Here is a 25,180-nt window from a genome sequence, read left to right as displayed (position 1 = left end):
TTGATTTACATCTGATTTGGTTCGACTTTACCCGAAATGGTTCTAACTTCGCTGTATCTTTTTAGGTACACAGTACTAAACCTCTTTATAGCTTGCGTAAAAAGGCTTGGGAAACACAACCACACACATGATGCATGTGTACGACGTTACTGCGCAGCCGCAAAGTAGGAGTACCTATGACTTGTGAATTCAGCAATAATAGGGATGTTTCTTGAAAAAAGGGACCAAAATCAGAATAACACGTTGTAGCATTTCCTGTCAGTATTACCCACTGCCCATCTCCCACTTAAAAACGAACCTTCATGATTATAAAACAGTTTTTCAAGTTAATGCCCCAAAACAATAGTGACTTGTGGTGACACTACAACACCATGCTAAGAGATGAGGTTTGCTGGGTAGAGAACATGTGGATGAAGGTTTCCTTGTTTGTGTAACATTTTGTATTGTTTTGCCAGATGCCTTTTGTACTTGACTTCTGGCATCGCTCTGGATAAGTGCATCTACTGGATGTCAACAATGTGAATGGATTGTTAAATGTACTCATCTTGTACGTCCCTATTGATAAGACCTCAGTGTCAGCTAAACACAGAAAAGGTAAATGTAAATATAAAAATAGCACAGAGCTTCCAGCACATCCCGATCCAGCGATAAGACTGTTTTTAACTGATCCTGCCGAAGTTTACAGTGAGTGCAGTTTGAAGAGAAGCCATTCTCAAATCAAAGGTAAACACCACAGGGCATTAGACCATTCCCAGAGGCCCAGAGGGTCCCCTCCCCAGGGGCGGGACTCTTTCAGCCACTCAGTCATCTGTACACAAAAACCAAGCCTGTCTGGGGCACAGAGAACATGTAAGGCCAAGAGAGGACACAGGCTGGCCCTCTGCACTGCATGTCCAAAATCCCACAGGTAAAAGATGTAACCCACACAGTCTTTCACATCTTACAAAGTCACTGTCAGCCTTAGGTGCAATCCTTATCATCAGTGCGGTGTACTGAACAGATCTCATTGCTTCTAAAACATTACATTATATTTATTTAGCAGACCACCGCTCAGGGTTGTCTTTTCTCTGCTGCCTTTTCCCTATTTGTCCATTATTACTGGTCTACATTGAGCCATGTCCACTGAAATATTGTTTCTGTGTAACGTGCACTATGAAGAACTCTGTGACATTTCCTTTGTAAACAGCACTGTATTAAGGGATAATCTGATTGGCTGATCGATTGATTGTCCAATTGATTGATCGTCATGATCTTCAGAAATCATAAATTATCCTTATTACCAATTAGCACACTGATGTCAACAACAATGTCATCTTGTCCCTCTTCATCTTCATCTATGTATAACTAATAATTATGCATATCCATAGCCTGCACTCGGGTACACTAATGTTCACTGTGCAATGGCTGTATATAACACAGTGCATTAGTTAGTATAGTATGCTAACTACACAGGTATATATAGTATACACAGTATGTATCTAATACTTGTGTACATCATTCAGTCTTTATTCCATGTATGTGTCCTGCACTATGTTTTTGTTGTATTATTACTATTGTTTGGCATTTGTTGTTGTAACTTTGGCGTTGTATGAAAGCACTGTGAGAGACACTGGAACCAGAATCACTCCTTGTATGTGTAGAAGCATGCATGATGAATAAAGTCTGATTCTGATTCAATGCTCACAATCATCATCATCATCCACATAAAGAAGTGAAATGACTCCATTCAAAAGAATATGAACCAGCAGCCAGTGTAACTTTCCTCTGAGCTTATTTTGAGGTGTAACCTCGTGTTGCCACCAGCACAGCCGTTTCTACCTCATGTGACCCCTGCAGAAACGCGGTCTGGATTTAAGCTCCGCCGGCCAGACTCTTTGTTTGCCTGCATGCCATTGCAGCATGAGGAACATTCACACATTTCTGAAAATGACTAATCCTGCTTTATTCTATCAGAAAAATCAAAAAATGAGAAAGAACATGGAAGGAGTTAAATAAGTAAATTAATAACTATTCAAAGTAGGAAAAATAGCCTCTATTGGAAAAAAAAAAAAAAAACTAGTGAGATAGAGACAGTGTGTCACAGAAATATGCTAACCATTGGTTGAAAATTATGGAAAGCTTTAAGTAAAAACATAATAAATAATATAAATCAATAATAGGTGATAAATAACTATTAGATAATAAATTGTCAAAGGTTAATTTGCTGAAATGCCTTTCTCTGCTGCCCCCATCTGGGAAAATTCAGTATTGATACAAAAAAAGAATCTTGTACACTGTGTGCAGGAACACACTTGAATTTAATTTTAAACCTATAAACACTTAAGCACACAAATGTGCGTGTGAACTCACCCACACATAAATGCACTCACACATGCACACACAGGCACCCAGGCAAACACTTTAAAAATTACAATACCTTCAGCGTGTGGCCCAGAGTTGGAGCTAGCACAGATCGCCTTACATGAGCACATTCCAAGAGTCTCTGGTGGCTTTCCTTTTAACAGTTAAAGCCTCGCACAGAGCAGGCAGTATCCCACACTACACTACTGCCAGTCTGTGAGTGGGTGTAACCCAGTGATTACTCGGACTCATTCAGATTGCAACTGCAATCCGATTCCGGGAGTTCCGATAGTGTGACATCACACAGCCTTCTTTTTTACGGCTTGCGGGTCCGGAGAGATGCCTGCTCCATGTCCTCTCCCAGTCTCACTTCACACACTCACTTTCCATATGTTTCTGCTCTGAAACGGTTCACTTCACTGAAATGACTTTTTTGTCATGGTATCCAAGGCAACCAGCAATGTGCTTCCTGCCGTTGGACAAGGTGCACTTTCCGCCGTGTGTGCATATGTGCGTGTATGCGTGTGTGTGTGTGTGTGTGTGCGCAGCAGGTTTAACAGGAAGCCTGTCTATGAAGTACCCTGAAGAAGAGCTGCGTAACATCCTCATAATACCTTCATGAACACAACGTAAGCATTGTTGAACAACTTCACTTCCCATGATGCAAATGAAATTTCTGTCATTAACATTGCGCTATGGTAAAATCACTTTATTGGTATCACAGAGCACCATTTGATAGACTACAGCATGTCAGCTGGCATAGGTGTTTATGAAGGCTCTCTGTAGGTCTTATTCAGGAGCCTTAAAAGAAAGTTTTGCAGGGTTAACTCAAGCTTCAGTGGTACACAAAGATGGAGTTTTACTCCAAGGAGATATTAAATTAAGAAATAAATGAATAAAACGCTGTGCCTGCAGCCAAGAAATGGCATGAGAAGAGCTTCTGAATGAAGCCGTTAGAACAAATGTCACAGGGCCCAAACCAGGCTCCTCCCACATGCCTCAGAGAGGACGAATCACATGGGTCTGCCGTTGCCTAGCAGCAGTGCCTTTCCACAGTGTCTGCCTCCCTCCTGCCATGCTAAAGGCAAGTAAAAGCCGCCGGATTTGCAAACAATAGCGGTTTATCTCAGTTACAGGAAATAATCTGGGACATGAACGTTATAACCTGATTTATACCGAGGGTTGTATTAATCATAACAGACATTTTTAACTCCCTTGTCTAGACACTGCAAACAGAGAAGTCTTCTGCTGGTCATTCCTGGTCACTGGATTTGAAAGTTTTTAAATGTTCTCAGGCAGGCTAGCTCCACTGTAGAGATGGCTTCTATGGCCTTCTTCCTTTGTGCCAATTCACTAACTTTGGACAGACAGATAGCTGGCAAGCCAAAAAACTAAGGCTGTCAAGCTGGCAAGTCAAATTCTTAGTTGCTCTGTTTTATAGTTTTTTTTGTCTGAAAATCACATCACATCAGTATGTGATGAACACATTCTACAGAAAACCCCCAATGATTAATGTAATTATTCACACAGTACTCACATCAGTCAGTACACACATACTTTAATGTAAAGTGCAACCAGTATCACTCCTGAAAGTGAACCTGCAATCAATGTGCTTCAGGAAATTTAAAGGAACATTAAACATATTGGAGTTGCATCTGGTCCAAAGCAAAGCCAGTTTTTAATTACTGTTGTTGACATACTTTGGTCTATTTTAAAAATACAGTATGCTGAACACACAGTGGGATCATATCAGTGTTGTAACTGCTGTGTAGTATGTACATTCTGTGAATTGATCACTGTTAGAATCAGGGGGCAGCAGGGTAGCATAGCAGTAAAGTAACCAAATGGTTCCTGGTTCAGTTCCCTGCTGGGGCACTGCTGCTGTACTCTTGGGTAAGTGTAACCGACAATAACCCGCATTAACCCACAATTGCCTCAGTAGATATCCAGCTGTCTAAATGGATAAAACTGTACCCAATTGCAAGTCACTCTGGATACATCTCCGCTAAATGCAAATACTGTAATATAATGCAATATAACGTGGCACTGTGTGCTCTGGGATACTGTCAGCATTACAGTCCCCCTGTGGTGTGTCTGTTAAAGAGGCTGTGAGATGCTGGAGAGAAATCAGCGGCCTGAGTTAGAAAATAACAAAGCAGGCTAATGAAGAGGCCTAATGTGGTGAGCAGCAGAGTGAGGCACCGCTGCACCGCAGGCTGAATTACTACTAATTAAGATAAGCCTGTTATTGTGGCCGTCTGGCTGCCTCATTGGTTGTCATGCAGTTCCAGCAGGACCCCAGTACCAGGCTGGCAATGCCCACACAGGCAGCAGGACTGGCAGACGCCCGCTTTCATGACCCATCAGTGCTTACCCAACCAGAGTTTGTATCAACATGTCTGGTGGATTCCGTCACCAGTGCTGAGATAATGAGATTCGATATTTTCTGAATTAAAAGGGGCAGGTTCAGCCCTCACGTTTATAGTGTCCTAGGCAAGGCTTTGCGTCCAAGTATGGACAATAGCCGACTTTTATTGTTTTCGATTTATTAGCAGCCCCTCTCCCACAAAGAGAGGGCTGTGTCTAATGATCTCGGTGGTGAGCAGAGATGTCACCGCGTGTCACCACGTGCTAAGGTAAGTGAGGTTACTTATCATCAATGACTGCCGTTGTCAGCTGCACGCAGAACAATTCTCCGTGATCGACTAGTCAGGCCTGCACTACATGTTGCTACTTCCTTGAAGCAAGATGATAGACTCCCCGTTCTTTAAATTGAGAGGTCTGTCCCTATATTTATGTCCACCAAAGCTTCACAACTGGATCTAATTGTATTCACAATTTGTAAGCGGCAAACCAGAGTTTCTTAACCAAACAGCAACATAAGAGAACATTGCCTCACTTGGGACAAGGAATTTCAAATCATAGGAATGGCTGTGTTTGCAGGAACCTTGGAATACTGTATAATCAGACCATGTTAGGCCTCAAGGGGAAAGATCAAGTCAACTGCCCTCTACAAGTTTAACAGTACACCATTGCCTCTTCCCTGACAGTTCTCATTGTGTGAACAGTCTCTGAGATACTTTTTCAACAGTAATGAAGAAAAAAGATTATCTGCTACTCAGCTAGTACTTAGTACTTACTTAGTCTATGATTCTATTATAAGCACTACTTAATAAGTACTTAGAATCATAGACAACAACCTTTAGATGCACTATAAGAACAACACCACCATTTCTGTAAGTTTTACCCATTTCACAAGCAGATTAAAACCTGAAGCAGAATATGAAAGGAAGGATTAAGCTGGAATGCTCAAACAGTAAGAATCACGTCTGTGTCAAAATTCCAAACTCAAAAAGCATTAAGAAAAAGGAAAAAAGAATAAAGAAACTTACAGTAACTGGGACTTACCGCACTAAAGCCGAGTCTCCTGGAACTCTCTTCACGAGAACCTCACAGTCTCGTGCACCACAAAGCCGGCAGCGAGAAGCAATCATACAGTAATAGCATTACCATCATCACATGGCAATCTAATGGATAACTTAATAAAAAAAAAAAATCCTGCCTCACGCGTCCTGTTTTACTGGTTCCCCACATAGAAGTGGGAGAAGAAGAATCTCTGGAGTTGTGTGGTGCTCGGGCCTCCAGCCAGGGGAAGACTTTTTAGCACATGCCTAGGCTGAAGAGTCAGCACTTGGTAATGAAGGGAAAGGTGACTTATATCTGCTGGGAAAAAAAAGTTACTATTTGTCATGTGATCTCCAACAGGCGACTGTGAGCAACATTATTCAGTTAACTGCTAGGCAGTCTCTGTAGCAACTGTGGGACAATGAGGAAAAGGAATTTTCTGGATTCTGCACCGGCATGTAGGGCAGCAGTGTGGTGTAGTGGTAAGGAGCAGGGCTTGGAAAAAAAAAAGGTTGCTGGTTCAATTCCCTGCTGGGGCACTGCTGTTGTACCCTTGGGCAAGGTACTTAACCCATAACCGCCTCAGTAAACATCCAGTTCTATAATGGATGAAATTGTAACATATGTAAGTTGTTCTGGATAAGAGTGTCTGCTAAATGACAATAGTGTAATGCAGATCTGGATCAACACATGAGCAAAGTGAATGTAAAGCTTGAAAGATTTAAGCAATGGAACATTCACTAAATTACGTTACATTATTGCCATTTAGCAGACACTCTCCAGAGTGACTTACATAGGTTATTTTTTTTATATTACAATTTTACATATTATCCATTTACACAGCTTTACTAAGACTCGATACAAAGAGCCTAGACATGACACTACTGAATGAAATTAAGACACGTCTGTCCTGTCCGAGGTCAGATATTTCCTGTGGATTCAATTTGGGAAAGTAATAACAGCAAAAGCAGTGTGTCTTCCATACAACGCATACCTCAAATGAAGTGACATGGGGAAAAAAAACAGGATAATAAAAATAACACTATGGAAATGGCTGAGAGACTTTACCATGGCATGTGGAATGACATGGCTGTAAACCAGTAACTGCTGAGCTCTCAAAGTTCTGGTATATGATCTGTAGACTATCCACAGTGGATGCATACACAAGCAAGCCAGTGCCACTCCCTTTCACACTACAATTCCCACAATGCACCAGGGGGGCAGACAGTGAGCAGAGGACAAGCGGATCCCCCTGAGTCGCTAGGCACCAGCAGTGCTACGAGCAAACCCTGGCCAACCAACCACCCCCGTCCCTGATGGGCAACACAGATCTGTCCCTATCATTCATGACAGATGACAGGGCCGCTTTCAAATCCTTGTTTCAGGGCTCGACCTGTGCTCAGAACAAGCCACGTCCGAACCTCCGTCATCTGAAACACCTACAGCATAAATGGTGCATTTAAATGTCAGGAGAGGTGTGGAACAATCTGGCCTCTACACAGGTAATGCAGGTAACACAGGTAACACATGGGAAAGGGAGTGAGGGGAGTGTTTCGCAAAATTTGTAAGAATCCTCAGGAGCATGTTCACCTATCAACAAAATATTGGGTACAATTTTTAAGTGTTTATTCTTGGAGAATTAGTTAAGACCGATGACTGCGTACATAATACATGTTGGATGGGTTTATATTTCTATGATGGAAATAAAGTATAAGTAATTAGAGGCTATAGTGTAAAAGTAGCTAAATACAGTACATGCTGAAAATCAACTGAAGACATTTTCATATGGTAATGTGGTTTTCCCCCATCGATTATAAAGATGACTGAAACACACTGTCTCCCCATTAAATGAATTAGAGCTTTAAAAAGAAAGGTTGGGACTTTCCTGGAACTGCAGCCCGAGCATAAGGCTGTCGAGTCGGTGAGAGTTTTAAAATAGCCGAGCTCTCCTGAAACCAAAGTGGCCTTGGTGACTCTGTCATGAATTAGTCACACACTGTAACATTAGATACTTATCTGTGACAGGAAAACGCTTCAGTTGGTATCCCTCTCCCTGTCTGCAGATGTCGTTTTATTACGGGTAAACTCCCCATCCTCCGAGGATGGGAACAGGGAACCGTACTCATCTCCTTTGCACTAAAGGCAGCTGGATGCCCACATGTTCAGGGCTTCCCATTAATCACCAGGCAGTTATGAGTTCGAATCCTATGCATACCACTGATATCACACCCTTGAACAAGGAACTTCCACCTACAGTCTTAACCTTAACCATCTAGTCAGTTAAGCAAAAGTAATGTGCATGAGATGTGCAACTGTTAGCACCAAATAAGGTAAGATCTGATAAGAAGGTGAGTGATGGACAGTGATTTTAGAACTTTAGCACATGGAGTACACAACCCTGTAAGCTCTACCCACAGGTTTGCACACAGAAACCTTGAGTGCCTACTACTACCACATGGACCAAAGCAACAGCAACAGCAGCTTGAGCACACTTCCGACACTTAACTGTATTCACTCAACCAAGCCTCAACCAAACGGGCTAACAAAACCAGAAAAAAAAAAAAAAAAAAAAAAAAAAAAAAAAAAAAAAAACATTGTTCAATGGCTCATGGTTCATAACACCACACTTACTTCAGGCCCTTTATCCCCCTCTAGTGGTAAAACGCAATTACTGCCCTGTGCTGCCAGGGGAGCCACTCCGTGAATGAGTGAGGGGCACTAACATTAGTAGTGCTACCACATGCTGGGCTGGAAATTAAAACAGTGCGTTTCCCCGAGAGGGAGTGGCCAGTAACCCCGCCCCCACCCTCACCCCCCCCCACCCAAGCAGCATATAAAGCAGGCCGATTCTCAGCAGGGCTCCACGGCGCAATCTAATTACAGGATTTCACAGGGATAAAGGATTAAGCCCTCCGCTGGGGACCGCTCTTTGACAGCACGATTTTTACCAGGCAAACTGGTATGGGTGACTTTCCAGGGACTTACCAGGGTGTTAATAAACTGCTTACAGGGGGGTAGGATCAAGACAGAAAAGGGACGGCACAATTTGGGACAGAAGGCCTGGGCTGGGTGGACCGCCAGCCGCACGTACACATTTTGTGACTGCAGTTGTTAGAGTGAAAGGAAGAGGCTTCACAGAACAGGGTTTGGGGCTGGTCTAGGACTGCTTATCCTAATGGGATAGCCTGAGGCCTCTACTAATCTGGGCAATGAAAACGCAGTGTGAAAGCAGGGGTTTAAAGCAAAACATGAAGCGACTTCAGCAACAGTCATGGAGTTGTGTAAGATGGACTGGAGATTGGCTTGAAATGCATAAAAATGTTTTTTATTATTATTATTCCTTTTGTCATCATTATTATTATGAATCATATTCACCCATAAGAAAAAAAAAATAATAATGGAGGCAACAAAAAAGTGAGATACACAAGGGCATGGTGAATCATATGTAGGATACAGGAGCTTCACTGAAAACACTCCATTTCCATCAGACCTTTTAATAGTTCCTGTTTCTTTCCTCCTCTCCCACCCACTCCGTCATAATGATGGTTCTGGATGATACAGAAACGTCCTGTAGTCACACAATGAGGCAAAAACTAAATCCCACCGCATACAATGTTAACATACATCTCTCAGAGAAATAAGCACATAGACAGATCTTTCCTTTTGAACTGAGATAAGGCAACTGCCTTTGGAATGTCGAGCGTAGAGAGGGTTCTTTAAAAGCTCCGGAGATAATGTTAAGTGCTTCTATTTTTTTGTTTGTTTGTTTGTTTGTTTCTCGTGCAAACAGTTAACCGACTAAAGCTTCAAAAATACAGCATACGTGTTTAGATATGACCGTTTCCCCCCGCCCGTCACCGTGACGATTCAGGGGCCATCGAGAACAGGAACCAGCGAGAGAGACGGGAAGATTGAGTGAGCGAAAATGCCATGTCTTCTACAGTAGTTCTAGTCCCTGAAGGTCCGGGGGGCCCAAGGCTGCTCAGAATTTGACAGTCCACTGCTTGATGCTGGAGTCGTGCGATGCGGTCACCAAGGTGTGCTCGTTCAGCCAGGCCAGGCTGCTGACGTGGTGCAACCGATGGGCATCTGGAGGAGCGGTGAAATAAACAACATACTGGTGAGTGTTCTGATTGGGGGTCACAGCACAGCAGCTTCTGATTCAGGGGTTAAACAACAAATTGATGAACATTCTGATTAAGACATGACACAGCAGCATCTGTTGTAAATTTATCTTTTCATCTATTAATGTATGGGCAGTTGATCAACACTGAACTGATTTCTAGGGTTTAATTTGTCTTTTTTTTCTTTCTTTCTTTTCTTTTTTCTTTTCCTTTCTTTCTGTTCCATTCTTTTTTAACAAAAGCAAACCCAGGGACTGGTGTCAGGGTAACCAGCCTTGGCTAAAAAAAGACACTACAGAACAATGGATCCGATAAGTTGATATGCTGGCATACAGTTTTCATTGTGTTGGCCCCTCTTCAATAAATTAATCAATTAATAAAAACATTAGACTGATGAGCATGCCGAAAGGAATAGCATTAACTGCCATGAATGAATAAATATTTAATCACTTTTACTATGGCTTATCAGACAGGCCCTGCATGAATGTTCACTAAATAAAACAAATATATTATTAATTTCAAAAGAGTAGGTCAGTTGTAAGACGAGCAGAAAGCACTATCAGCTAGAGCAGTGCGGTGCCATGTTTAACTCCAAAGTAACTTGCTGCAATACAGGTACTCAGCCTGGGGAGTGACACTGTCACTGTGTCCTGTGGACATGGCCAAGCAGAATAATAAATAATAAATAATAAGTAAGAAAGATAAGGCTGTCACATGGGCCAATGGATGGCGTGGGCTGGGTTCCCTATTCTGCTGTAGAAACTATCATTCTGAGAGACTTGGAGCCGAGACACTCTCCCTTATGCTGCATTGGTGAATGAACTTTTCTTGTGGGTGATGATTTAGGATCGATGTTTGGGACCTAACAGCCTCCATATAAGAATGATCCATGCTTGTTTGTTCATAGGGTTTTTAAGAAAATAAAAATGACATCAGAAATGACTTTGCATGTGCCAACTTGAAAGGTTGACACCAGCAGGCCTGGTAGCCTAGTACCAGTATGGGGTTCCCCCCCGTGAAACCTGACACCGCGTGTCCTCTGTTGCCACGGTATCGCTTCCCATCGGCAGTTGCCGTGGCGCCTCTTCATTTTGGCTAAGATTACAGAGGGAGGTTTTAAACAGTGACAGCATCCAGAGGCTTCATGAACCACAAAATGGGCGGAGCCATTACATGCCAACAGTAACCCACTGATTTAAACCAATCAGAGGGCTTTGAGCGTACAGACGTCCTTTGGCTGGCTGATATGAGCCAATGCCGGAGAGAGCAGCTAATAGCCTCACTCACTTTATGGGCTGTGGTCTTTTTGAACAGTTTAAAGCAGCTGCCGGGGGGAGGCCTTAGGTGCTCCCCTCCCTCACCTGGGATCTTAATTCTCTTGTCAGCGTCGTTCACCGTCCAGAGGAAGACCAACATGTCCATCCCGCCGCTGGCGAAGTGCTCGTTGTCCGGCGACCAGGCCAGGCAGACCACCTTCGCATGGTGCCCGTAGAAATCGTTCTTTAGCTGAGGTGGAGGGAGAGAGAAACCGGTCACACGCCTGCAGACCTCACGCTCACTGTTCCACAGACCGGGACAGTATAAAAGCGCGGCCATACTGCGTATCCGTCGGCAACGGTGAAGACGGTGATGACTTTCTTCTCGTCACACACTGCCAGGAAGGCCCCGTCGTTGGAGTAGGCCACGTCAGTGACAGGTCCCTTTGCCTCCAAGGTCTGCCCGTCCTCCTTCAGAGTGTTCCCCTGGATGGAGTACAGACGCACCTTCCCGTCCTGAAACGAACAAAACGACACACCCAACCGTGACTGCGAGCAGGACGTCCAAAACGTCCACCACGTGCGTGCAAATGCTGTCAAAGCTCACTGACAACTCTGTCAAACGCACATTCATCATTTTATTTGTTTATTGATTATATGAATGAATCAATCAATCAATCAAACAGAAATGAATACTCCCACATACTATTTATACATTTATCTAATAAATTGCCTCCTTTGAAGCTAATTACAGGTTCCTTCTGTCTGCTTTGAAGGAAGCTGCAATTTGTCTCTGATTTAACTGGGATATGTGAACACTAGCCATGGTACACACACACAAGGGATACACATGTAAGGTTTTCCATGGGCAGAAGTGAATTCTGCTTTGAGCATGTTTTGAGCATGAGAATCATGTGTGTTGATAAAAATTTAAAAAATAAAAATCCCAGCCTAATCTCTGAATTCAAATACAACCTTGAATGGAATGTGTGTGCGACTGCTGTCTGCTCCTTAAGACACTGTGCACTATGCCAACCCATAATCTGTTACTTTACATTACATGACAGTGCCATTTAGCAGATGCTCTTATCCAGAGCAACTTGCATTGGATAACATGTAAAAACTGTAACCTTTCATATAGCTAGAAGTTTACTGAGGCAACTGTGGGTTAAGTGCCTTATCCAAGGGTACAGCAGCAGCGCCCCCGCTGGGAATCAAACTAGCAACCTCTTGATTACGAGCCCTGCTCCTCACCACTATGCTACACTGCCACTCCAGTTTGACAGCATTATTGCACAAACATTAGACACTTGTTTACGGCATTATTACAAACAAAGGGGGCCTAAGGAAAAGCTACTTCTGCGTGATTGGCACTTTTGCCTCATTCTGGTCGACAGGACTTACCGCTCCTCCCACTGCGGCAGTCCCGCCCCCAGGATGAATGGTTCCCACCTCCGGCTCGTACCCGAGATTATCCAGGGTGAACACCTTCTTCTTATCCTTCAGGAGTACCAGCTGCGCATGCAAACACAGTGACACACAGATCAATTTAGTTCAAAGCAAAAACAGGCTTTGTTCAGCAGTGGATTTCATTGTTTATGCTTTTTCTAGCCATCTACTGGTGAAATGCAGGTACTGCCTTTTCTTAATGGGGAGCCGATCATTCTTACAGTCATTTAATTAGTGAGAATGTTGGTGTGTGATGGACACAACCATTTCTAGGGCTATTTGGAAGCAGGCAAATACTCATTCACCCTAAGCGAGGGGCCAAAATTTCAACACACATAATCTGAACTGAATCTGAAATGCATGTTTAAGATAAAGATCACAGCACAGCCAGACTGACCCACTTTACGCTTCTCCCGACATCAGCAGTTTCATTTCCAAATCTGGTACTAAAGGACCAAACAGGCATAGACTAATGCTGTGCTCAAAGATAGGTCTTCAGCCAATGGCCCATTTAAAACCACTTTGAAACGACTTTCACAGCAACATCCACACCTGCAGCTACACACTGGAGGGCAACAGAACCAGGCCGATGGCCGTTTGTCCTTTGCACCCAGATCTGTTCAAAGGGAAGGGGGGTGTGATGGCTTTACCTGCCCGATGCAGACAGCCAGTGCGTAGCCACCTGGTCCCACAGACACAGACTTGGGCTGCATGTCCATCTTCACCAAGTCAGCAGCACTGCAAGAGACAACCCACATGATGAATCACATGCGTCAGTGAAAAGAAATAAAGTCAAGGAGCAAACAAAGATCTAAATGCCCTACACTTTACCCTACATTGAGATTTAATAATGATAAGCATGTTACAAGCAGGTTTTAAAACACTTTGTAATGCAAGCTCAGTCAGCATGTTTGAAGGCCTTCTGAGTGACTCAGGGGTGTTTCCTGAGTGTCACAAGGAGAGCAGCACAGGACTCAGTTGGGGAAAGAGTGCCATCTGTCTCCATCTGAGGCGATCACGATCCTCACAAAATCCTCCCCAGCATCGGCTCTCCATCACAGCAGGCCTTAGATTTCACTTACAGTGGAAAAACCTGTACGCTCCACCAGGCCTGCACACTCACTCTCATAGTACCATCGTTTCAGAACAGAAAACAGGGACTACAAAGATGTTTTATTTTTAGGGTTTTATTTTTTCCCCCTCCAAAGGAGAGCAGCAGCAGCAGCTCTGTGAAATTATTGAGGTTCTGCTGTGTAATAAATCACCTGAAAAGCACCGTCAGCAAGACCTCAGACAGGCCCGGTTACTGTACCACAGAGACACGCAGGAGAAAATACCGAGCTCATTCGGTCCTTTAGAAAAGAAAACATGAGCATTTTTCAGCTTGCAACTGCCGTAAGTTTCACTTTTAAAGATCATCAAAATTGATTTGGTACAGCACATTTTTAGGACCGTATGGCCATGAAGTGCTGAAGTAAGACCTCAGAGGGAACTGGCGAAAGCATTAAACCCAAACCATGTGGGCAAACGGAAGGAAATTAGTCCACAGCCTCGGGAAAGCAGATACTGCGTGAAGCTGCTATCCAGAGCTGACTGGACCATCACAGCAGAACAAACACAGTTGTGAGAAAACAGACTGCTCTGTGTGGAGGAAATACATCATTTTTAACATCTTGTTCTTAATGGTTCATTACTGGTGGACATCAATCACACAGCGTGTCATTGCACTCTGGAGGGGACAGAGGTGTTTGCCTTAACACTGCCACTCCCCAGCCTGCAGTTAGGACAGGGGTTATTGTCTCACACCCCAAGGGGGGATTCCCTAATTGTATAAGAGAGCTCATCTGCATTGTCATTCGAGCATGCTGTGAACCCTGTGTCATGATGATGTTTCTGCAGCTGGCTGTGAAGTAAAAGTCCTTTCTTGGTTTAAGAATGTTGGGTCTGTCTCTTATTAAACATGGAAACCTTGGTGCTCCTCTGTCTTTGGCGTTTACCCACACAGAGCACACACTGCAAAATGGCTAGCACAGTGTAAGCTGTAATGTAATGTTACCACACGGAGTACATGCCCTCACCTGACTTTTCAGGCTGACGGGATTGCCTCACCTGTACTCCTTCTTGGCCAGGCTGGTATAGCGCACGGTGTCGTCCATGCTGCAGGACACCAGCTGCTCCGACTCGTCCACCACCATCCTGGCCACCAGGTTGCTGTGACCCTTTCCCAGGAAGTTGTCGTTCTCGCCGGTCTCGGCATCCCAGTAATGTGAGGGGGTGGGGTTAAGGAATGCAACATCAGGGTGGAGAAAACACACAGCACAGCTAGCTGCTGGTTCATACACAAGCTGCTCAGCTCCACCGATTTTTAAATCACCTGAATAAGCTAAATGGCTCCACTGATCTTTAAATCAACTGGCTGGGCTGCCAAGCACTAAGACTGAACACCTACGTGGTAAAACATCACAGAAGCTGTAAAAGCATCAGCAGAATGATATCCATAAACAAGGATCACATCCCACAGCGGAGCTACTCCACCCGAATCCGGGATGGCTGCAGTGCCTATAGGGCTACTCTACCCTGATCCTGGAGGGCCGCATGCCTGTAAGGCTACTCTACCCTGGTCCTGGAAGGCTGCAGCGTCTGTAGGGCTATTACTACCCTTGTACTGCAGGGCAGTGCTTTCTACACAAGGGCCTCGATGACCAGATGGAACTCATCACTACAGATTGAAAAAAACTGATTTTCTTTTCCTTCCCAGCTCTGAATGTGAATGGGTTTTTAAAATAATTCAGAACTGCAGGAAAAGCTGCATCTGTGCAATCTGTGACCAAAAAAAAAAACGGAATAGCACCATCAAAACGCATGCCTCTTCCAGAAAGATCAGCCCAACGCCTTCAGAGAGAAAGCACCTCATACTTTAATCTGTACACATCTGTTAACACCATAGCCTGTGGCCATAAACGGGCGTGGTGTTATGAGTCCTGCTTGCTGTTTATCTCCCACTGGGAGGAAATGGTTCCCAGTGTATATATAAGCAGGAAGGATATTGATATGGCCGTCATGGCTGCCGGAGTAGATGTAGGACCTTCCCTCATTTTTATGCACAGTCAAGGACTGAATGGATTTGGTGTGTCCCTGTAGCAAAGAAAGGAAAAATATATACAAAGTAATTATTACACAATCGATTAATTCCAATCACAACCATTTGCATTCATTTAAAAATGGTGTAACATTCATGAAGTGTTTCAGCTGGACAAAAACACAGTAGTGCATACAGAACATAGGGAGAAGAAAGGAGCTTTCCATTACAGCAATCATGTAGCTGTTGATATAAAGAAAATTTTTTTTTTCCCCCGAATTTTCCCTCTTAACTACACTGAAAATTGAAAATCCTTCACCCCTATCACCTCATATGAATAAACATAGCACAAACCCTACATGGTGAATGTGTACAGACCAAAGCTACAAACATCAACAAATGTATTATAAACCCTTCATCGTGCAAGCACATAGACCAAAGCTGCAGGAGGATTGCCTAACTCACCCCCCTGAACCCTAGGAGCTCACCTTGATGGTGCGCAGCGGCCGGTCGGGGTTGTTCTTGTCCAGGTAGTTGATGTAGCCGGACAGGGAGATGCTGAGCAGGTGGTCCTTCTGCCACAGACAGCCGAGCTGCTGGTCTGTGACATCGCTGCCCATGTTGAAGGTGGTGATCACCGAATTGCTGCCCACATCCCACAGCTTCACCGTCTTATCTCCCGACGCGGAGAGCAGCTTGGAGCCATCCGGACTCCAGCTCACCTGGAGACACACAGGTTAGAGATTATGAGTCTTCATCATCATCATCGTCGTTGTCCCCACAAGAACACGCTACAAACACTGCTTCCTTTAAGCCCATCCCCTCTTACTCTGCCTACATGTAATGAACTCTGCACATCGTTGAATCTCACTGTAAAGTTAACAAGTGAAATACATCACTGTCAAAAATTCAATTACATCCTCCACATCATCAAGAATATAACCTGATGGATTAGAAATGCTTGGAATTAATGACACACAGGAAAATCAATCAATCATACTCATACATTCTGAACCTAGTTTATAAAATCTGGTAAATCTGGTAAAAACTGTTAAAGTTCAGGCAAAGTTCCATTGTACCACTCTATCCCACCCTCTGTCCAACATGCACAAGTGATGAAGGCCTAACTCATTTACTTATTTTAGCATTAGCTCTGATAGGCACCAAAATGGAAGGACAAATACCAATCCATGAAGATGGATTATGTCACTACATTTCATCATAAAGAGCTGCTACTATCCAGTCATGTACACCAGTGCAATCTGAATGATTAAAAAAAAAAAAGTCGTCATTTTAACTTTGCCATGAACTACAACTACATGCCTTGACATGGAAATCCCAGTTTTCTAATGTGGTCTAACAAGGATGGATGCCATTGCCACCAAACTAACTTAAAATATGTGGCCAAACAATAGCTCATTTGTCTTGTACAGGAAGCATAAAAAAGAGCATAGGGACAGACTTCATTTGGACAGAAATGTCACCTACATCACGTGAGACACTAAAAATAAGGAAATGGCTACTGTGTACACACTTTAGGAAGAGGAAGGAGGAAAGACTTTCATACCCACAAAAAATGTTGTACTTTGTAAAGGAAGACATCATTTTGGTTCACTTACAGGAACCATGAGACATGCAAGCTTTCAGTTTTACAGGATGGTTACTGCTCTAGGGTCATTCCTGTGACGGAATTTTCCAACTGCAGAACCCTCATTCTGAGAGGGTGTGAGAACTCCGGAACTCCATTCGGGCCAGATGCAGTCTCCCGTTTCACCAGGAGCGCTCAGCTCAGGTGAGAGCATCTAAAGCAAATACTGGCAAAACATCCAAGCAGCCATGAGTTCAGGGCAAGGTAGTATTTATTGGTCCCTTATTTTAGAGTTGCTGGCCATCATCCAATGTAGACTGAAGGCCCGCCGCTTGAGACTGCGTTCTGGCTCCACTTCCTAATCGATTTTCTTGTATTATTAATGTTAGGTATTACTGACTTCCTACTGTTATTTTTATGTTGTAGTACTAAGGCTGACCCTAGTTAAAGCACTGTGTGACGGATGGTTAAATGTTCAGATGTGGTCCGTTTTTTCTGTATGTGCTGTCATTCTGTTATTCTTATTGTTTATTCTTATTATGGCCTTATGACATGCACTTCTACCTTTGCATTTTGCGTAGGTCTGGATAAAAACGTCTGCCAAGTGACAGTGTAAATGTACTTGATCACTTTCACAGAGTGAAACCTTGTAAAACCGAATTCCCATATTCCCCTAGCAACCATCTGACATCACCGGATACTTACGGCGTAGATTCCCCCGTCATGGGCCTTCGCACCGCCCAGAGTGTCGATCTTCTCTCCCGTCTTTCCATCATAGAGGAAGATCTGGTGGGCAAAGAGAATGGAGGAAACAGCGTTGGCTTTACTGTGTGGGAGTCGATTATGGAGCTGGCAGTGAACTGCCAGCTGAACGGTCTGTGGGAGAGGTGTGAGGCATTATGTAATCTCTATGTTCGGTCTCCATAGTGATTATGAAACTGCCAGCAAGCATGCAGAACATACATACAGAAACATGTGTCCTACCCAATCAAAAAACTTTAGCCTTATGACTATGGAAAAAATTATGATTATGGAAAAAGGGCTGTCCAAGGGTTGTTGCAGACCAAGGCTGCCACGAGCTTACGGGCTATCGTTTAAGGTCTATTGTGAAAGTAAGGTTCCACCACGCAGTATCGGTGAAACCACCTCCTGAGCTACATGGAGATGATTCAGGAAAAGCAGGTCGTCTCACCTGGCCGTCAGCTCCAGCTGATGCGTAGTGGTTCCCGTTGGGAGAGAAGCGGACACAGTTGACAAACCTGCTATGGTCCTGGGGGGGGAGAGACATGAAGCGGCCAAAGTTACCCTCTTCATAAGGACCATATATCCAACTAATGAGTGACACCGTTCACACAGAGGAAGTGTCCTGCTACTGCCCCCTACTGGAGAGCACATGCAAATTCGGTTCATTGTTGCATCACCGGGAGTTCTCTGCAATATCAGCCAGGCCAAATAGGTGTGGTCTTCTGGGACAGACCTTTGCTTGAAGTTTTGCTGAAATTATAATTATCATTTCTTTTAATCATTTCTTTCTTTTGCTTACACTCTTGTTAGCATTATTATGACATGCAATACTACATGTTGTAATAGTGTCCTTGTAAATCACTGTACAGAGCTTCTGCCAAATAACGTAATTATAAATTATAAAGAGAACAATAATATTAATGATAAACTGAACTTCAGACTCAGATATAGGTGCCTTCATTTAAAAAAACATGCTAATGTACCTGACAATAATCACCTCATGTACTGTCATTGAATGAAGGTATCTGCTAAATGCCATAATAATCACTAGACCATGCAGAGACATGTAGAAGGGGATGCCAGAATGCAAAGATCATTAATCAAGAGCGAGATGGCTCATCACCGCCTGCTCTGTCCTGCATGACTAGCAGAAGATCCTTTCAGACTTCCAGCAACTGCAAGCCAGGCAAATTTACAACCTGCTAAACGACCCCTGTGGCAAGTGCTAACAGGTTATGAACGCCGTCCAAACTTGCATTACATTATTCATCAACCTGAATACCGTATCTACCACATCCAAAGGCAACTCGTACAATGCAGGTGGGGCACTGTAGTCTGACCAACAAAGGAACAAATGCACTACATTCAATTCCAGTTAACAGACAGAATATGAGGACTTGCCTTTATGTAAGGCTTTGGACACAACCATTTGAAACAGAAGACAGGAAGCTGCTAAAATGTATGCGCCTGTAGCAGCAGCTCTGACCGTGTGAGCCCCTGAGTATCTGCGCTGCGCGCTGAAACTGAGCCCAGCGGAGACAGGTTAAAGCAAAGGCAGAGCAAGAGCAGGCCGCTCCGCGACCGTCTGCGGTAATGGCCGGCCCTGGATCGCAGACCGTGTCCAGGCACTGTGCACATTCCAGGAGTTCTTGCAAAAACAGACACCCCCCCCCCGACCAAAGCCGGTTGCATAAGAGGTTAGAAGTGGAGTACTTCTACAGGCTTCTTTTAAACTTGAATTCAGTATGAAATAGTTTTTATAGTGAAGTAATTTAGGTAAACCCCACCTACACTACACTGAATCACATACAACAGCAGAGGTGGATAAGCATGGCTACAATGGTGGAGATTAAAAAACACAGGTCAAGAAAATATATGTATTAAATACATAAACAGGGTGGTATATTCCATTGTTATTTGGAAAAGGAAAAAAAACTTCAAAGTATTAAAGAATTTCTAGTTCACACTGGAATCACACCTTTTCCAAGGCATACATTTGAACATTTAAGAACCCACATTTAACAGTAAAAACAGCTTGAACACAAATGTTTTCCCAGTCCTCTCCCAAGCTCCACATCCATGCTAAACAGATGCATGCCCACCTACCAGACAGTACTTCCACTGTTACACACACAGTGCTCACCCTGCCCCTCTGGGCAGTACACACACAGTACTCACACTGCCCCTCTGGGCAGTACACACACAGTACTCACCCTGACCCTCTGAGCAGTACACACACAGTACTCACCCTGCCCCTCTGGGCAGTACACAAACAGTACTCACCCTGCCCTTCTGGTACCCACACAGTACTCACCCTGCCCCTCTGGGCAGTGCACAAACAGTACTCACCCTGCCCTTCTGGTACCCACACAGTACTCACCCTGACCCTCAGGGCAGTACACACACAGTACTCACACTGCCCCTCTGGTACACAGACAGTACTCACACTCATTGTAAACTTGAACTTGAAGGGAGGTCCCTCAAAGTAGGTGGCACAGTTGTCATCAGCGCCGGTCACCATGCGATAGGGGCGCGTCTGCTTAATGTCCACACTGTTGATGATCTTGCTGTGTCCGGTGATCTCTCCCACAGAGGAGCCTGTGTCCCAGAGGAACACAGCCCCAAACCTTACCGTTTGGAACAGAGAAGAATCATTACCGAGCAGAGGCAAGCATTGTCTAACACTGTTTAACATGTCCCCTCCCAAAAGAGAGCTTTGATTGGCAGCAGAAAGCACCCATGTAGTGCCAAGAATGAAATAACTGCCATTTTAGACAGTTCAGCGGATAAAAAGAAAACTAAATAACTAACCACAAACTATACACTCATTTGTACATGAAATAGAAACCACTGCACAATTCAGACTACACACCAAACCAAAACTAACTGCATAACTCTCACTATATAAGGAACTTTAATGTTTACAGTTATAGTTGATGATCCGTGACTTGCATGGGCTCTTAAAATAGATTCCATCACGGTCTGACCCTGAGTGACTCTCTGCGGGAGAATCTTAAAGATCTCCTGTCCCTTTTCTACTGTAGGGAAGGAACCAGGCTGTTCAGAAGCTGCTTTCCCATCGTCTGTTTTGTCACTCGAACTTGTGTCAGCTCAGCCCTCTCCGGTTACTGTTGGTGGCCAACTTAAAAACCAGCACCAATGCGGATAGAGAAATACACAAGCTGCCATACACTAAAAGTAAGACACAACAAGGCAGATATCCAGTCAAAAACCTCACCCTTGGACTACACGCAAAGTCCGGGAGCCACCTAAATCTGAGCAGATTCCAGCACTCAGTGTGTGACATCATGCATTTACAGTTTCAGAACATCACACTGTATTGGGTTAGCCAGCTTTGGATTCAGCTCTAATGTGGAAAAGGGGTAGTAGAGGACAGCATAGTAATTTTCAGGTAACAGGTAATTTTCCCTCTCCAGAGAGAGGAGGGGAGAGAGAGAGAGAGCCATTGTCCATGAAAGAAAGCCTGCAGTTTTATCCTAGGCATGTTAACATGCAGTGGCAAAGTAACCTTGGTTTCTTCCTCTGGTTTCTGGTCTTTACAGGGCAACCTATTCTCTGCTTTGATCAAATGAAACGTGAAGAGCTTGCACACAACCTGAATGCTAATCAAATTTTCACACTGGACTGGACTAGACAAGGGCAGCTAAGACAATAAACCAGAACTGAATATTCTGTGAAGGTTTGTATTTCAGTACATGCTCCAATACCTTGGAACCAAAGGAATGCCTGAATTTTCCAGTGCTTCATAATGAGGTTTTGAGCATGAAACAAGTGCATACTTTTGTAAGAAGAGGTTTTTGTCATCCTGTCTTGTTCATGAACTGTATGAACACTGTTGTGTCCATTTTAAATGCAAATAACGACAAATAAGGGAAACCCACTGCGATATTCTAAACCTTATCTCTACATCTTGTCGAAAATGACACTCTACTTATAGCATTACACACACACACACACACACACACACACACACACACACACAGAGCTCACATCCTCATTTATGAAACTCCTCTAGTTCACATTCAACAAACAAGAACCATTTCAATGTTGTGCACGCCAATGCTAATATCACTTCTATCATAATTCTAGGTGAGACTCCGTATAGACTCGGGGTCATCTCAGGGCAATCCCTTCACCAGTGAAGAAAAGCTGAAGCAGGAACTGTGTGCTCCTCACAGCGGAGGAGGAAGCTCACTTTTCTCGTCCCTCTCCCACCACAGCAATCCTCTTGCTGTCCTCAGTCCAGGCGATGTCCTTGACCTTGCCTGAAAAAGGCTGGTACTCGTACTTCATCAGGTGTTCCTTCTGGGTGGTGTCCCAGATTCGGATTTTGCCCGAAACATCTGACCAAGGGAAAAAGGCGCAGGTGAACTTCCAACCATGCATGACTTCGTTCAGTGCAGCCTTAACACAGCCTGTGATTTCGCCACTGGTGAAGACCACACACTGCAAACATGTTAAAACCATTCTCCATTTTTCACTTCATGTAATTGAAAGGGGAAAAAATACAAGGTGATATTTTCCAAATATTATTTTGATGAAGGAAACCTTATCCTTTTTATTGGTTGGACACCTGAGCAGCACCAGTGACCAACACTGGACAATGACATAGTTATCTTTGAACTAATGTGTTTAATATGTACTGTTATATCAATCTGTAACATATCTATGCATAACACTATAATAACAGTGTATAAATCCTCCCAAAAAAAGAATTTGCTGTTTAAGTGTGTTAACTAATATCCTGCAGCAGGTATAATCAGTAAAGGTCAACAGCCAGGAAGGTACATTTAAAGACCATTCCTATCTTTTTTTTTTTAATTATTCCAACTGCAGACTGAATCATTCAACGCAACTCACACAGCTTAAATTTTTACCTACAATCCATTTGCACCACTGGATATTTTCTTCCATTTCCATTTCCATATTTTCAATCCATTTCGAGTACCTTTCTCTGTGACAGCTGAGAACTAAACCTACAAACTGCATGTTAAAAGTCCAGTTCTCAAGCTATGCTTCACACTGATGCCCTAAATAAGGCTTTTTGGGGCAAAATATTTCTGCATCGTATCCATACCTGCTGAAGCGATGTAGAAGCCACTGGGAGCGTACTTGGCAACAGTAACTTGGTGAGCATGTTCCGTGTAGATGTCGGCTATGGCAGGATTCTGTGGGCGCACAGGACCAAAATCTCATGTCAGATTCCAGCTGTAGATTGAACGAACTGAACAATTATCTGCCTAAACGACTGAAAACAAAGAGAAACGTTTGAGGTCACTGGTTTTGGTAAAACTCCCAACTCCGCCAGCTCAACACTGAACCTTTTCTTCTGTTTTACTGAGGAACCGTTATACCGCTTTAAGGAAACAATGAACGACGTGCTTGTAGATACACAGAAGTAGGTGCTTTAAGAAAGACCGGGAGTGTATGGAGAGAAAAAAAAAAACAGCTTACATCGATGTTTCTGATGATGACGCTTTTCCCGTTGGTGTAGAGAAAGTTATTTCCTTTGGGATCACCTCCAATGATTTTGGAAACGCCCCTTTCCATTTGCGGGAGACTGGCGAACACTTGCTCTGTGTACGCAGGGGAAAAGGAAGACAGCAGACGCCTTAATCATCGTGAGAATAGTTATCTTAGCACACCATCAAAACAGAAGTGCATTCAAAGTATATCTAGCTCCCCAATTGCCTTTAAAGGTATAGTTCAACTGAATGTTGTGTGTTTTCAGATAACCCTGCCTTAAACTTGGCTCCTAGTTGAATAGTTTCTCGAAAAACAAATATTACAAAGCAGGAAACAGTTAGCTGATGGTAAGCTATTAATATTAAATAAGGTATCATAAACGAGGAGTATGAAATCGAGTTACATGCATATTGAATGACAGCGCTACATTTAATAGGATATTTTAGAAACAATACTGGGATTCTGGGCCTTGGTTATATCGAACAAAACTCCTAGCCTAGCACGCTAGCAACGTTATTCCAGATAGGTGGAATACAGTAAAATAATGCTAGTGGGTGGTTGCAGCTAGCATGTTAGCGGGCTATATGTACAATGGGTGGTGGACTTTCATAATTACACACAACTTGTCTAGGAAAAAATGTTTGGAACCGAACGCAATCCAGTGCTCATCCCAATAAAAACCATGCGAATTTCCTAAAAAAAAAAAAACATTTGTGATTGAAATGCGGAGTGCTTGCAGAGTTAAATCACGCGCGCCCCTGCTCAATCTGTCATGTCATAACAACGCGTTCCCATATTTCCGCATCGGAAGAAATGGCGATGGTTTTAACTACTTCTACTTTAAAACGAATCCGCTATGCATGGGAATCCGTCAGATTCCCCGAGAGAAAGGAATCAAACATGAGGATGTTTTGCCCGATGACTGTTTGGCTAGCGCTAGGTTATCGCTAGTTAGCAACTGAAACTGGAAATAGTTACCTGGACTCTCTAAACGATACCTATGGCACAAACGAGGCAATGGGCGAGGTTGCTGTTCAGACGATAGCCAGTTAGCTAGCTGGGTGTTTTCTACACCGACTCCACAATAGCTAGCTAGCTAGCTACCAATTGTTTCAAGAAACATAAAAAAACAGGACATCGACTGTTGAATGCATGCAAGCCGAGCAAAGCAAAACGGCTAAATTCGCCGCACGTTCCGTGACTTACTTAGTTCATAGGACATTTTTGCGATTTTGTTTTAATCCCTCCGAATGAATGGCAAAGCAAGCCTCCCCGATTGTTGCGTCCCTGTCACCGGCTGGTCTAGACTCTCCTAATCGCACAAACGCGGAAGCCAGCGCCGCGCTCGGTTTGCTTGCCTTTGCCCATATATAGTAAAGTCGGCTCCGACGCGAGCAGCTGTCGCCCTCAGCAGACCTGCGCTCACTCGCCTACCGAGGAAATGACGTTTGCTGGATAGCCTACTTTCGGAAGCCCCCGCTAGGGAAATGGGGTGCGCATCACATATGCGCCCAGATATGTCCTGTATCGTCCTGCGGATGGAGACACTGTAGATTTTTAAAAAGCGGGGTTTTCTTTGATTTTATGATCGCTGGCTAAACAGCATGACTTAAAGTCTCGCCATCTAAAACCGAAAGGTCAGCTTTTGTCTAAAAACGACCGAAATGGGCCATCATACCTAACATATCGGGGTGACATCAGTGTGCAT

At 43.8% G+C, this 25,180-nt stretch overlaps 2 protein-coding genes across 2 annotated transcripts in view; both read right to left on the bottom strand.

The window, feature by feature from the left end:
- The window catches only part of slc2a9l2 (solute carrier family 2 member 9, like 2), a 141,224-nt gene extending 135,404 nt beyond the window's left edge, over window positions 1-5,820 (bottom strand). The window contains exon 1 of the mRNA XM_036551263.1: window positions 5,749-5,820. The gene's annotated coding sequence lies outside the window, so the exon portion shown is untranslated. The remainder of the gene's footprint in view (window positions 1-5,748) is intronic.
- A 3,306-nt stretch (window positions 5,821-9,126) lies between these two features.
- On the bottom strand, window positions 9,127-24,703 carry wdr1 (WD repeat domain 1). The gene is made up of 15 exons (XM_036551634.1): window positions 24,679-24,703; window positions 23,461-23,582; window positions 23,084-23,174; window positions 22,202-22,349; window positions 20,432-20,612; window positions 18,434-18,511; window positions 17,947-18,027; window positions 16,142-16,375; window positions 15,622-15,709; window positions 14,684-14,840; window positions 13,225-13,312; window positions 12,530-12,640; window positions 11,468-11,641; window positions 11,231-11,375; window positions 9,127-9,834 (listed from the first exon to the last, which is right to left on the bottom strand). The coding sequence occupies exons 1-15, from the start codon at window positions 24,692-24,694 to the stop codon at window positions 9,728-9,730; spliced, it is 1,821 nt and encodes a 606-aa protein (XP_036407527.1). The 5' UTR covers window positions 24,695-24,703; the 3' UTR covers window positions 9,127-9,727.
- Window positions 24,704-25,180: the final 477 nt, after the last annotated feature.

Source organism: Megalops cyprinoides, chromosome 18, assembly GCF_013368585.1.
Source record: "Megalops cyprinoides isolate fMegCyp1 chromosome 18, fMegCyp1.pri, whole genome shotgun sequence".
In the NCBI taxonomy this organism is placed as follows: domain Eukaryota; kingdom Metazoa; phylum Chordata; class Actinopteri; order Elopiformes; family Megalopidae; genus Megalops; species Megalops cyprinoides.
The sequence above is the reverse complement of the archived record's forward strand: the minus strand, read 5'-3'. Positions and strand labels throughout refer to the sequence as shown.

Coding starts and splice junctions, on each gene's coding strand:
- wdr1 (XM_036551634.1), bottom strand. Junction 16,376..17,946: donor ATGACGGGGGAATCTACGCC/GTAAGTATCCGG, acceptor GTGTGTCTCCAG/GTGAGCTGGAGTCCGGATGG. Junction 11,642..12,529: donor CTGCCGCAGTGGGAGGAGCG/GTAAGTCCTGTC, acceptor TGTTCGTTTCAG/GACGGGAAGGTGCGTCTGTA.